Genomic DNA, 13,086 nt, shown 5'->3' on the forward strand with positions numbered 1-13,086 from the left:
TTGGGGGGGGGGAGAAGGAGGAGTGAGAAGAGTTAAGTCACATTTGGAGGCCAGAGATGGAGCAGAATTCCATGAGCAACATCTGGAATTCCAACTGCATCATGTAGGCCAGACACACAGCGGGACACAGCAACGAGGGGATGGGGGATGGGGGTTGGTTTGGATCTCTTTAATTGGCTTTTTTGACTACATCAAGGTCACAGTAAAGGATATGTAAGGAAGAAAATCATGTGTTTTTGCAGTTTTCTTTCCCCTCAGCAGGTTTCAGTATATAGTCTTTATTCGTGTGTGATGTTTTTCTCGCTAAAAGCGTTTCCTTGACCTGCACACAAGTCAGACATTTAACTGTGGGTGACTATTTAATGTTTTCTGTCTTCCCCAGCTGATTCTGCAGAGCGAAGAAAAGAATTGCCTCAGCATAATTCTTCCCCACAGTCCTCTCTTTTCACATCTCTCTGTGTGTAACTGGAGAGCTTTTCTTCACTGTCTGCGAAATGACTCACTTCTTTTTCACAAAGCCCAACAAAAGACCACACCACAATGCCCCGGCCTCTTCCAACCATCTCCACTCCTCTGGCTCACATTTCACCCAGATAAATAAAAAGGTAATTTCTAGTCCCGATTCCAATGTTACTGTCCACTTTCTACAGTAGCTGAACTCCAAACATAAACTCCTCCTTGCCAAGTGCCTCCCATCACATCCACCAATCTCAGTATCTCATCTCTTTGTCTGCATTAGGCTCTACTCAAGACGTCATTAACAAGCTCCTTTTATGTCCCTGTCTTTCTCTGTGCTGGACACTTCCTGTGCCTGTTTCAGTTGGCATATGTGTAGCCTGCAGGCTGATGAATGGAAACTTCTAAACAGGGGAAGTCCTGCTCATGGCTATTGTGTCCTATAATAGCCAACCCGAACCTCATACTGTAATTGCAGGACTAACCAAGAGTGAGTAACTTTCCCATCAAATGAGAATGAATGATTAACAGAGAATAGTTGCTCTCTGCCTGGTAACAAGGATGTGGGATGTAGGAAAGGGAAACTTCTTAAAGGGAACTGGTGAGTGGCTATATAGGTTACACATGGTCTTCATTTGCGTCAGTTAAAGCTCTGCCACATCCTGCACCAAGACCTGATACAAAAAACACGAACAGAGGGTCCCTCTCTGGAGTCTCTATCTGTTACTCACACACACACATACACAGATAGGACGTAAAGAGCTCACGCTGCAGTGTTAGCTTCCTCCATTAAAGAGCAGAAGTGGTTGCCTTTTGTTTGTGAGCAAAAGATTTTCAGAACAAATGGGAAGGTCTGACATGATTTGAACCAACCTATACTCAAAAACCTTACAAATAGATGTGTCCATTTTGTAGTGTTTTTGTCAATTATACATTGTAATACATAATTATACATGTACCCATTTAGTATTTAGCAATGCCATAACAATTTGATTTGATATGAACATTTGACATAATAAGCACTGTTGTGATATAATGATATACAGTGATGACAGTGAACAGAGTGACTAACCTTTTTCACAGCACATGCTCTGCCCGGTCACAGCAGCAAAAGCACAGGTTTAACCAGTACAACGAATCGCCTGTGGTTCCCTGCTATGACACATTGCTGTGAAAGGTCTTGGTGGTGCCTTCTTGCTCTCCTATTCAAGTGCTTTCTTGTTCCATTGATTTTAAAAATAGAAAACACAGTTTGAACTTTAAACAAGGTACCACACAGTCTGGACGGTTGCAAGAGCAGTCTCTCTCTCTCTCTTCACTACACACACACACACACACACACACACACACCACACACACAGGTTTTACTTGTGGTATACCTGAAGAGGGATCAATAACCTAATACTTTTTTCCGTTGTGTCTGCATCTTATTATTCCATTTAGCTACACATGGAGCTATGCGTGGAAATTATTTTCCCCATTACCCAAACATAACTTTTGTGTGTGGCCAGATGCCCCCAATCTCAGTGTTGTTCGTTGTATTGTGTATTTTTTACACTGTGATCTTAGCCATGCAGTTCTGCCAGTGTCTGCCCCCTCAGTGGCTGAGCTGCTTAAGGCTACCAGCTTATGAGCTACGTGCCTGCTTTTGTTACACTTAAACAATGTCTGCACTTTGAATTGGGTGTGGGTGCGGTGGGAGCCGTCTCTTTTTGAGGAGGGAGGTATGTGTGGGTGAAAAAAATACAGGGTGCAAGGAAGTTTAAACAAACAACATTTCAACTTCTTTAAGGTTGCTTTTTTTTCCCCCGAACCCCTGTCTCGGCCATATCCGCCGTGGTTTCCCAAGCCCCGCAGAAAAACACTTCTATCAATAGGAGATCTGATTCAGGCTTACAAAGCCCAGCTCCCTTGCCCTGACCCAGCCGTATCCACAAGGAAACCCCCCTTGCTCGCTCAGAGCCTGGTCAGGATAGTGGCATCTAAAATATTACACAGTGTGCTGTCCTGAACTCCTAATGTGATTATTATTGTATTCCTCCTCTCAAGCCTCCCCACATCTCCTGCAGTCTGTTAATGAAGTATTATACAACCTCCATGCTTGGTTATTCTCTTTCTCTCATCCTCCTCTCTTCCCTGCAACACTGCACATCTGGTTTCCATACAGCCACATACATGTCATCCACAAAGATGAGGAGGGGGGAGGAAGAGCGGGAGGGGAAGGTGTGTATGTATCAAGGAAGCTTGAACTTCCAAGGAGTTGTTAAGGCTGACTGCAAGAGATATCGCTGCCTTTCATCATCTCTCCAAACTCTTCTCACATATGTTTTTCTGACATGGCCAGCTTCCCTTCAGTTAGACTATAGGAAAGTCTATAAGAGCACTATGCATGTGTGAGGAGAGCAACAGCGAGGGAAAATGGCTAATAGGTACAGACAGAAAGAAAAACTCCAAGTCAGAGGAGAGTCAAGAGGAAAGTCAGTGAGACATGCAGAAGATCAGAAAGGCCACATCAGAGGTTGCCTTTAAGTGGAGCTAGTGGGCCAATGCTCGAGTTCCTCGTGCTGGACACCAGACCTTGTGGTTACACTGAGGAGGGGAGCGTGGGAGGAGAGAGCAGGCGAGGGGGGGCTGCTTACAGAGCGAAAACTTATTGTTTTTACTGCCCACTCATCAGCATAAGAGGCCTTGCTCAGCTGACTGGACGGTCATGGAGGCCTTTAGCATCTGACCTGAGCTCTGCACCAGACACAGGTGGTCTGCTTGTGACACGGTCACTCATATGTTTCGTGAAAGACACTACATTGTAGAAAATTTGTTTTGAGTCATCCCTTCATCCTGTGGAGCACAGGGCTGTCCAGCTGTTAGATTTGCGGGGATCTTATACCAAATGTGGCATTCCACAGAACTGGGCAGGTCCTCACAGAGCTGCAGAGGCAACTGGAGGTGAAGCAAGAAGATCTGAACACTAAGACTACAGACATAAAGAGACTGATTCCAAACCCCCAAATAAGTGAGTACTTTGATTTGATCCTCTGTGATCATCTGGATCACAGTCCAAAGTCTAAATCATATTTAACTTAGCAGCTGCTGTCACAACCTAAAATATCAAGTTTGTTGCTGCTGTATCATCCTCAAATGTAATTTCTTATTGCCCCTCTGAGTTTGACACACAATACACTATATACAGGGATATATGATATATATGCTTTTTGTGATAGTGTTGCTATAGCGACTTTTTAGATGAAAGTTTAAAAATGTATTTAGTACAGTCTAGATCTGCAACTATTACTGAAATGAAATGAGTAATGAAAACCTTTGAAACACTGTAACCTTATCAAAAATATGAATTCAGTCTGTTTACATAACCTTTTTAATCAAAACAAATTGTTACTGTATGTGTGACAATTTGAGCGTTTAATGTGCAAAACGTCTTTATACTTACCTGAAAGTTGTCTTTAATATACAAGGTACGATGTATCGCATGTCTGTGACGTTATTTGTAAAACCAGATATTTGCTGGATGTTAAATTATATTAATTTACCTTTAAAATGGAAATGTACTGTGGGCTTTTGAGGCTCCTGTGATATAGTAGAAATGAAAATCAAGACTGCAAAATGTGTACTGAACAAGAATTATCAAAAATCTTAAATAGAAATATTTTCAAATATAGCACAAATACTTGTGTATTCCCAGTCAGTGTAGCTTAGAGAATTGTGGAACTAAAAAAAGTAAATGGTCATTTAGTCTTTAATGCTGCAGACTGGTGAGACATTTCTGAGGAAGTAAAGCCAGTGAAATTCACTGCATGTTTGTTTGTTTCAGTTTTAACGATCATTGAGCTGCAAAATGAAATATGGGGCTTTCAGAAAAAGGCTGCCGATGAGACCACGAGTGGCCGTATAGAATGTAAGTTTTATTTAAATGCCAGTGCCAGTGAAATTATTGGAGAAATTAAATTACTGACAAAATATGGTTTACATTAAAAACTCATTACTTTTTCCTAGCGTTGCAAAACAGAGTGGATGGCCTTATGACTGAAATAGACGACACAGACGACACAAAACTGAGTGAGTTTGAAATAACTGTCAAAAGAACGTTTCATAGACAAGTTGTGCTTTCTTTCTTCTTTGTTGTTGGTCCTATTACAGTATTTTTTTAATTAAACTACATTATCACCCTCTCTGTCGTAATGTTCTTCAGTCCTGAAAATCATAAACGTGCAGAGTCAGGCAGAGCAGCTGAAGAGACAGTTGTTAGACCTCCAGAAGTTAGGAACCACTCAGGCTACCCGTAAGTATCTCCAGCAAACCTTTACAAATCCCTAAACAAGCTAATTGTGTCCTCCTGCCGAGGTTATTTGTAATATCGATACTGCTGTACCCTGATGTACGATACCCCTGCATGTAACTAATAAATGTGTTTGAACTTCTTTAAATTTGTCCCAGAACTCAGAAGTGATCTTGAGACGACAACGAAAGAGCTGCAGAATTATGTCAACGTGCTGAATGAGAAGAATCAGACAAATGCCAGACTGAGTAAGTAAAAAGGGTGCCTGCGTTCATCATTGAGAAATAGTACATCTCACAATAGATTATTTCTGTGTTTCTCAGTTCTTACAGTCACTGATCTGCACAAACAACTCAGAAACCTAGAAAGAGAAAAGCAAAGTGACGGCCAAGCAGCTTCTGCTACAATTACCAGTGAGTGCCTCATTCCCCTTTGACATTATTGAATTCATATATCAGCAGTAGCTCCCTCTAAAGCTGAAGCATCTTACTTACTTCATCTTACTCTTTCCAGAGCTGAGAGAGCAGCTGAAGGAAAAAGTGGAGGAGCACTCTCGTGATCAGGCTGAGATCGAGGGTAAGTTCACCTCTAGCACGTGTAGGTTTCTGCAACAAGAAATGAAAAAGAAAATTAAGTTGAATATGAATGTGTTTTTGTACCAGCTCTGCAGAATCAACTGAACCAGACAGAGGCACAGTGTTCCAATTTTGAGCATAAACTTAAAGGTGAGTGTACTTGTTACCTTATGACCCCACAGTGGGAAATCAGTGGGTTTATTGTCTACTTTAAAACTTGTTGTTTAAAATGGGAGAGTCTTTGCATCTTTTTCTGTTTAGCAAATGATTTGATCAATATTGCACCAAACTGCTTTAGAGCTAAATCCAGTTAAAGTATGGAAGGAAAAGCAGAGGGAATATCACTCAAAATCTTGCATATCAACCCCTCTGTATTCAAACTTGTACAGGACAGCTGATGCCTTAATGTGTGGCTTTTTACTGTCCTCTGGCTACCCCTTTAAGTCACAGATAGCTTACTGGGGGAGCTAGACGAATCATTTAATAGATGGGTACAGTGATCTTACTCATCTCAATGACTGACAATATAGACTGGAACAAGTGTTTTCATTAATTTGATGTCAATGTCAAATGTCAATATTGGGGAAAATACATATGGTCATTCACTTCATTAAGGGGAAAAAGTGCTCTTCACCTTGTCAAATAATTAACAAACGGTCAATCAATTTGGGGGGGGGGGGGTTCTTACATGTATGACAGTATCATCTGCATAAAGTGAAATAAAAAGGGGTGTGTTATGGGCAACGTTTGGTTCATGTGATTGCCAGATAGCCTGCACAAGTGTCTGGAAAGGTGAAGCCATTAAGAAGGGGGAGAGAGGGCAATGCTAGATCGCCAGATAGATAAGAAGATAGCCAGTCTTGCTGAGCAGATGCTGCTTGTTGGATGAGCATAAAGAAACTTGTATCTTAGAAATAAATTATTCACACTCCTCAGATCATGCTATTTAAGGTGTTTAAATCTTTCTTCTTGTTCTGTCTGTGGATCTTGTAGATCTGCAGAATGACTTGGATGCCAAAATGAACGAACTGCAGTCCAAATCTGACACTGTTACTTCACTTGGTGAGTGTTGGAGCTGTGTTACCAAACAGCGAATCGGTTGATTGATTAATGATTCACTGATAATGGATGGTGGAAATTGATTTCATTTGAACATAGTTGGTTCATTTTCTTTTTTATTAAATGTGGTTCTTTCAGCTCTTCAAATTTCTACTTTAACTCTGCAACTGGAGGAGCTAAAGAGACAACAACAGAACACTAAATCCGAAACCAAGATCAAAGGTCAGTGTGTGTGTTTCATTGTCACCATATAATTTGATGTTGTCCATACATCCATATATTCCATCACTGCTTGATATAAAGTATATACCATGTAAGATATTTAATTTCCATGTTGTTTAAATTTAGCACTCCAATGTGTGCACACAGTTTAGAGATTAGTGACAGATAAACATCTAAACAGTGATGTGAGGTGTTATTCCTCTTAAAAAGAACAGACAATATCCCAGTCTTTTTTTGTTTTGCAGAACTTCAAAAAATAATAGAGGAGAAAACCAATGAGCTGGACAAGAAAACAGAGGAGCTAAAAGCGAGAAGTGCTCAACCACAAAGACGTGAGTAGAACATGATTAACAACCTAGTGAAAAACCAAAATCACTGAATTATGTGTACATAGTTGAGATGGGAAGTTCTACATGCTGGAATATGATGGTCAATCTTTAACCCTTGTTCTAGTTCTACAGATTATTACAATACAAACAGAGATTGAGAAACTGGCAAATGTGGCAACAACTGACGCAGATTACATTAAAATTAAAGGTGAGTGACAGAATCTTGTTCATATATGCTAAGGACCCTAGAGCAATAACAGTTTATAATATAATATTGAATAAACCATAGAAACACTGCATGTGCTCATATGGAATTCTCTTGCAGCACTAACAGACCAACAGAATCGTCTGATTGATGGAATTCAAGATGAAAACAATGAAAATACCAAACTGAGTGAGTCGTCATCACAATGACAACAAAGTGTAATCATCACCATCATTGTTGGTCATGGTCTTACGTCCACTGAATTGATCTAATCCAGCCTTTCCTCTGTTAGTGTTTAAAATCTTGGCTCAACAAGAGGAAATAGTAAGACTGAAGAAGCAAAACGAGACTCAGGCACAAGCTGAATTGGAGAAAATAAAAGGTGAGAAGCTGCATGTCGTCAAGCCAAATGTACACCTCTGAATACTTGTTCATACATTCATACAAGAAATAAAACATCCTGTCTTTCTCAAAGATCTGGAGAATGAACTGGAGGACATCAGGACTCAGATAAAAGATAAGACTCTGGGGCTGGACTCCAGTGATATGAGGATTGCTAATTTGTGTAAGTGTTCTGCTCAGTTTTGGTCAGAACCCCCCCCCCCAGAAATATATAATTGCATCAGAACACTAACACTAACACACGTTTTTTAGCGGCTCAGATTATGGAACTTCACAAAAAAATTAAACCATTGGAAGATGAGATATCATACCTCAAAGAAGAAAATGCTGAGAATGTCGAAGGTAAAAAACTAAATGTGACATTACATTGTAACATGTCGTGAGGTGATACATACACTGATTTAGATTTATTGATGTTGTATTTCCTTGATCTCTAAATTATTTTCAGAGCTTCAAAAGAGACTGGATTTATCAAACAGGCAACTGCAAGACAGTGAACTTAGACTCAAGGAAGCGGATGCACTGAATTTTAACTCGAGTATGAAAACTTCTTATTTGCTGATGTTTCTACTCATGTTATGGTTTTATTTAAGCACAAAGTAACACCGTGTCTGTGTCCGTGTCTGTGCTAGTAATGGAGATTGCTGATCTGAGGGCCAAAGTGAAAGAGGCTCGTAAACTGGGGTCCAGAGTTGCTAAACAAAATATAAACGGTTTGTCAATTTGTTATAATGTCTAAACTAAATCATCTGTATGTTTTGTAAAACAAACATCTAACAAACTTACTTTATCTGTAACTTGGTTGGTTTTTTTGTACCGTTGTGGTCGTTTCAGAATTGGAACAACAAATACAAACACAACAAAGGGAGAACAAAAAACTTGAAAACACAAATAAAGGTATGTCCTATACACTGCAATGTCTTAAAGAGATATTTTGACCATTTGGGAAATACCCGTGTTTGCTTTTGCTAGGAAAGGCTAGCCAGGCTCTGTCCAAACTTGTGTGTTTTTATGGGGGGTTATATGTGAAGACCTGCCCTACCCGGCCTCTGATTGGCCTTTGTTGGTTTGGTTGGTTAAGCTCAGGGTAGCCAATCAGAGGCAGAATAGCAGCGGGTCTTTGTAGAATAAATAACGCTTGCCTGGAACGGAAACTTGCCAATGGTATGAAATGGTATCCACTTCCTGTTTCCTAAGTGGGCGTGGTCGCCTCTCTTCCGGCTTCAATTGGAAGTGTTGTGAAGGTCATGTGGGTTGATGAAGCAGAGTGGGTTGTGCATGCATGATGTTGTCAGTAGATAACAAACTTTAAAATAACCTACTAACTTAGAACTGTCTCTGCCAACATAGATATGTGTTGCCAGATCTCACAAGAGTGTCAGAATGTTGGGAAGATGTTCAGCTTGCAACAAATGGGTCCTGTGTTTACTTTGGTGACTTTGGGGCGAAGGAATTGGTCATAATCTGTGCTCATGTGACACAGATACAGGAAATTATGCTTAAGTGAATTATCTCCTTTCTAAATGGTCTCTGGTTAGGTTTAGTCATGAGGAGTGAGATTGGTTGGGCTAGGGAATGAATAGGGTAGGCCAATCAGTCTTTTGTTACCCCTGGACAGAGTCATGCTAGCCATTTTCAAGTCTTTGTGCTAAGCTAAGCTAAGCTAAGCTTCACATTTACCATACAGTTATGTGAGCGGATTTAATCTTCTCTCTTACTGCTGGCCACAAAGCCAATAAGTGTATTTCCCAAAATGTTGCACTATTCTTTTAAAACTTGTTCTTTTCACTTCGTGTTTGATACATGCCAACGTTTAAACCTCCTTTCTCTGTTAGACCTAAAGCAAGAGATCAAGGAACTGAAAATGTGCTGCAATGATGCCAACACCCAGTGTGACGGTGAGTTCCTCAATATGACCTCATTATTACTCTACACACACAGCTGTCCTTGAGATCCAGCAAGTCATTTGATGTAATTTTTGAACTGAATATTTCATCAAAAAGATTTACAAAGACAACTGCAACAGAGCCAGGAGGATGCAGATCGCCTACAGCAGCAGCTGCATGAGAAGGATGCAAACCTCAAACAGCTGCAGCAGGAGTTGGAAAAACAGACCACAGAGAATAACAACCTGCAGCATGAATACAGCAGTAAGTTCACCTCTCTGTCCAAAGGCAAAATAAGTACATTCAGTCAGTATATATTAGAGGAAAGGCAAGAAACCAGTGTAATGGTGGGATCATGTATCCTACAGCTATAATGTGTCATTTGATGTCATTTTTCTAACCATGAATCTCATCAAACAGACTTAGAGAGACAACAGCAACAGACCCAGGAAAGTGTAGATTTCCTACAGCAGCAGCTACATGACAAGGATGCCAGCCTCAAGCAGCTGCAGCAAGACTACTACAGTATGTTCAACCCTCTGGAAGTGCTGCCCACACACGCAATAAGTAGATTCATTCACTATAATAGAGGAGAGGCAATAGTGATTCTTGATGAAATGTATACATTTTTCTTTTCTATCTCAATGCTAGGCCTGCAAGATGAAAAGGACAAACTTGAGAACGATTTACAAGGTAATTATTGTGCTGTTCAGAAAAGTGCAGAGTTCTAAGTTCACTAGAGTTCTAGTGCAAACTAAACTGCACTGCTCTTTCTCTCTTCTCAGAACTTCAAAACAGAGTGGCTGATGTGGACGATAAGACGATCCATCCCAGTGAGTCAAACACACAAGAGTTCATTTCATCTCGCAATTTTTCAGTCTGCAGAGTCTTTGCTATTTCTATTTAGTGTTGACATTTATTGATTCAAATATACAAACCTGCACGCACACATTGTATACAACAGACTTGTCAGATACTGTTTAAACTGTATGGATGACTTAATTTTAGACACTGAGGTCAGTTTACTGGTCATACCTAGAACCGCTCAGCCTGTCAAGTCTGCTTACCAGACAGGGTCTAATGAAAGATGCTGTCCAGTTGCATTATGGGAAAAGCAGGATCCAGTGTTGTGAAGCTAGACCAGTGCCAGGGGTCAGGATATCTCAGCTTCTTCTGCTTCAACTCTGACTGTGTATTTAATCTGTCTCTTGTGACTCCCCCACACTTTATGAAAGTGACATACTAAATCACTGCTTTAAACATTTAATGTCAATTTCCTCTCAAATTGTGATGGAAAGATGGGATATAATCTACTGCGTTTCTCGGTTTTCAGGGAAGATGACCTTTGATCCAAACACAGCAAACCCAAGAATAGCTCTGTCTGCAGATAACAGTGAGATGACCACTAGTATTGAAATACAAGATGTCCCTGACCATCCAGGCCGGTTTGATGTGCTTCTCGCTGTCCTGGGCAAGACTGGCTTCTCAACGGGGAGACAGTACTGGGAGGTGTCTGTAGCTGGGAAGCGTTGTTACCACATTGGGATGGCCAGTGAATCTGCTCCAAGAAAGGGATCAGTAACATTCAGTCCAGCAAATGGTTTCTGGACTATAATCCTGAACAAACAGGGCCAGTACCGAGCTATTGACAGGAGATCAGCTACAATTCCAGTTCAGGTGCAGCCTCAGACACTGGGCATTCTGCTGGACTACAAAAATGGACAGATCTCTTTTTACGACGCTGGTACCAGATCTCATATGTACTCATTTGTAGGTCAAAGGTTTACAGACAAAATCTATCCATTTGTCAATTTTTGTGTTGAGGAACTTGAAATTCAGACTCCAATTGTGTTACTCACTCCTGGAACAGTTGACTGGATAAAATAGGACAGGGCAAGTTAAGTTTTTTTCCTGTGTGTGAAATCTTAGCCATGTATTTCATTTATAGTTATGCCAGTAGGCAATACGCAATCCCAATGCCTGCAGAATAGTTCTGTTATTACTGCTGCTGAATGTTTCAGACAATAAAACAACAAATATACAATGCTGCATTTTGTTTATTCCTTCATATTTGAAAAAGGATTTGTCCTCTTGTCTATGTCAGTCCAGGTGTTTTAGTCACTAGGCCCAGTACAGAAACAGTCAGTTAACATCTTTAGCCAGATAACAGTTAAACCTGTTTATTTCAAGTTCACACCATTGTGTCACTAAATGGCGGAGCTTCACCAATGATGAAAGCATCGAGCAAAAAGTTCTGAACTTTATAAAAAACTGGTATAATGTGTGATGCAGCACTGGAGAAACCAGTGCGGGAAACAGAATAAAAACAGCTTATATTGAATGAACACGTCTGTTCTTACAATGAAATGGTTTACCTTCAATAATAAGTCCCATCACAGCTACACAAACATTTCCTCTCAAGAGTACTATCTCAGCTCTAACACACATTTCCCACTATGTCACCTCTTTAACACATTTTGTTGTAATCATTTGCTTTTCAATCCCACTGCAAACATTGCTCAGTCTCTTCCTGCTGTGCCGGCTACACTCCTATAAAAGTGGGCAACAAAAACTGGGTCCCACTCCTCCAGCATGTGCAGGAAATGATTCCTCTCCTCTTCTCCCCAAGACTCAAACCACTGGGTCCACAGGCGCAGCTGGCATTCAAAGATGTTTGGTAGTCTGTCTTTAACCTTGTCAGGGTACACAAAGAGAAAGCAGACGTTAAAGGTTTGACATGACATATCACACACACACACACACACGTTAGGATGTGACAGAGCAGAAAGTACCTGAAGAGTACTGAGTGAATCTAGGAGGGTGCACACTTTCCCAGGCACAGCTTTCCCCAGAAGGTCCTGCAGGAACCGCTCCCTCTGACCGGCGGTCCAGCTCTGGAACCAGCTCAGGACGCACCGCTGCTCCTGGAGGCTTACATAGGAGATGGGCTCCGGGTCTCTCACCTGCCGTGCACTCGGAGAAGAGCAAGACAGCTTCTCGAGGCTGGGAGGGCTGGCTACACCCTGTGGAGCTGATGGAAAGTCCTCCGGGCTGGGACTGGAGCAGCCGGTCCAGTGTTGTGTTGCCATGGTCGGTGAGCCCTCTGTCGGACCCCTGAGCCTGGAGTGGAGAGTACTACACAGGGTGTCTGTGAGTCTGTGGCTGTCAGTGGGCTGCTGCTGTAGCTGCTGCTGATTTGAGCCTTGACTGACATGATTGAACCACGACATCTTTGAAAATACAGGTTTGTGTCAGCCTGAGAAAAGCCAGTTATTCCCCTGCTACGAGTTAATCCGCAATGCCAGCTGCCGAGAGAGATTCCTCTGGTCTGGGTAATGTTAACATGTAGCTTAGCGCAGCGTTATATGTGGACAATGCTACCGTCGGAGTCAAGCGTCACAATAACTGCTTTTAATATGAATAGTTGCAAGTACCCATCTCTTTTTTTATTTTTTTTTATTTTTTTTATCGTAAATTACCTTACTGTCAGCATTTTTAAAGTGCAGTGATGTCGAACGACAGTCGCGCTGAGCTTTCTAACGAATATATACAGGAAGAGAATGCGGCTAATTAGCCTCGTTGTGTAGGAAATCAAGGTTGCGCAGATTTTGCGCAAATAATGTTTTTGACAAAATAAAAATATTAAAATCGTAATTTGTGT

The 13,086-nt window shown here is 41.1% G+C and overlaps 2 protein-coding genes across 2 annotated transcripts; one reads left to right on the forward strand and one right to left on the reverse strand.

The window, feature by feature from the left end:
* The first annotated feature begins 3,382 nt into the window (after positions 1–3,382).
* si:ch211-14a17.10 (E3 ubiquitin-protein ligase TRIM39) lies at positions 3,383–11,465 on the forward strand. The gene is made up of 25 exons (XM_035671286.1): positions 3,383–3,469; positions 4,283–4,366; positions 4,465–4,527; positions 4,661–4,750; positions 4,906–4,995; positions 5,071–5,160; positions 5,261–5,323; positions 5,410–5,472; positions 6,316–6,384; positions 6,520–6,603; positions 6,849–6,935; positions 7,057–7,140; positions 7,258–7,326; positions 7,430–7,519; positions 7,613–7,702; positions 7,792–7,881; positions 7,988–8,077; positions 8,172–8,252; positions 8,374–8,436; positions 9,375–9,437; positions 9,543–9,689; positions 9,846–9,950; positions 10,077–10,118; positions 10,211–10,258; positions 10,759–11,465. The coding sequence occupies exons 3-25, from the start codon at positions 4,491–4,493 to the stop codon at positions 11,310–11,312; spliced, it is 2,289 nt and encodes a 762-aa protein (XP_035527179.1). The 5' UTR covers positions 3,383–3,469; positions 4,283–4,366; positions 4,465–4,490; the 3' UTR covers positions 11,313–11,465.
* A 1-nt stretch (position 11,466) lies between these two features.
* Positions 11,467–12,998, reverse strand: cunh14orf119 (chromosome unknown C14orf119 homolog). Its single transcript, XM_035671288.1, has 2 exons — positions 12,218–12,998; positions 11,467–12,118 (listed from the first exon to the last, which is right to left on the reverse strand). The coding sequence occupies exons 1-2, from the start codon at positions 12,653–12,655 to the stop codon at positions 11,945–11,947; spliced, it is 612 nt and encodes a 203-aa protein (XP_035527181.1). The 5' UTR covers positions 12,656–12,998; the 3' UTR covers positions 11,467–11,944.
* Positions 12,999–13,086: the final 88 nt, after the last annotated feature.

This window comes from Morone saxatilis, unplaced genomic scaffold, assembly GCF_004916995.1.
Source record: "Morone saxatilis isolate NCDOM2014 unplaced genomic scaffold, NCSU_SB_2.0 Contig23, whole genome shotgun sequence".
Taxonomy (NCBI): Eukaryota; Metazoa; Chordata; class Actinopteri; family Moronidae; genus Morone; species Morone saxatilis.

Coding starts and splice junctions, on each gene's coding strand:
- cunh14orf119 (XM_035671288.1), bottom strand. CDS start 12,655: ATGTCGTGGTTCAATCATGTCAGTCAAGGCTCAAATCAGCAGCAGCTA. Junction 12,119..12,217: donor ATTCACTCAGTACTCTTCAG/GTACTTTCTGCT, acceptor TACCCTGACAAG/GTTAAAGACAGACTACCAAA.
- si:ch211-14a17.10 (XM_035671286.1), top strand. CDS start 4,491: ATGACTGAAATAGACGACACAGACGACACAAAACTGA. Junction 5,161..5,260: donor AGCTTCTGCTACAATTACCA/GTGAGTGCCTCA, acceptor TACTCTTTCCAG/AGCTGAGAGAGCAGCTGAAG. Junction 7,327..7,429: donor CAATGAAAATACCAAACTGA/GTGAGTCGTCAT, acceptor TTCCTCTGTTAG/TGTTTAAAATCTTGGCTCAA.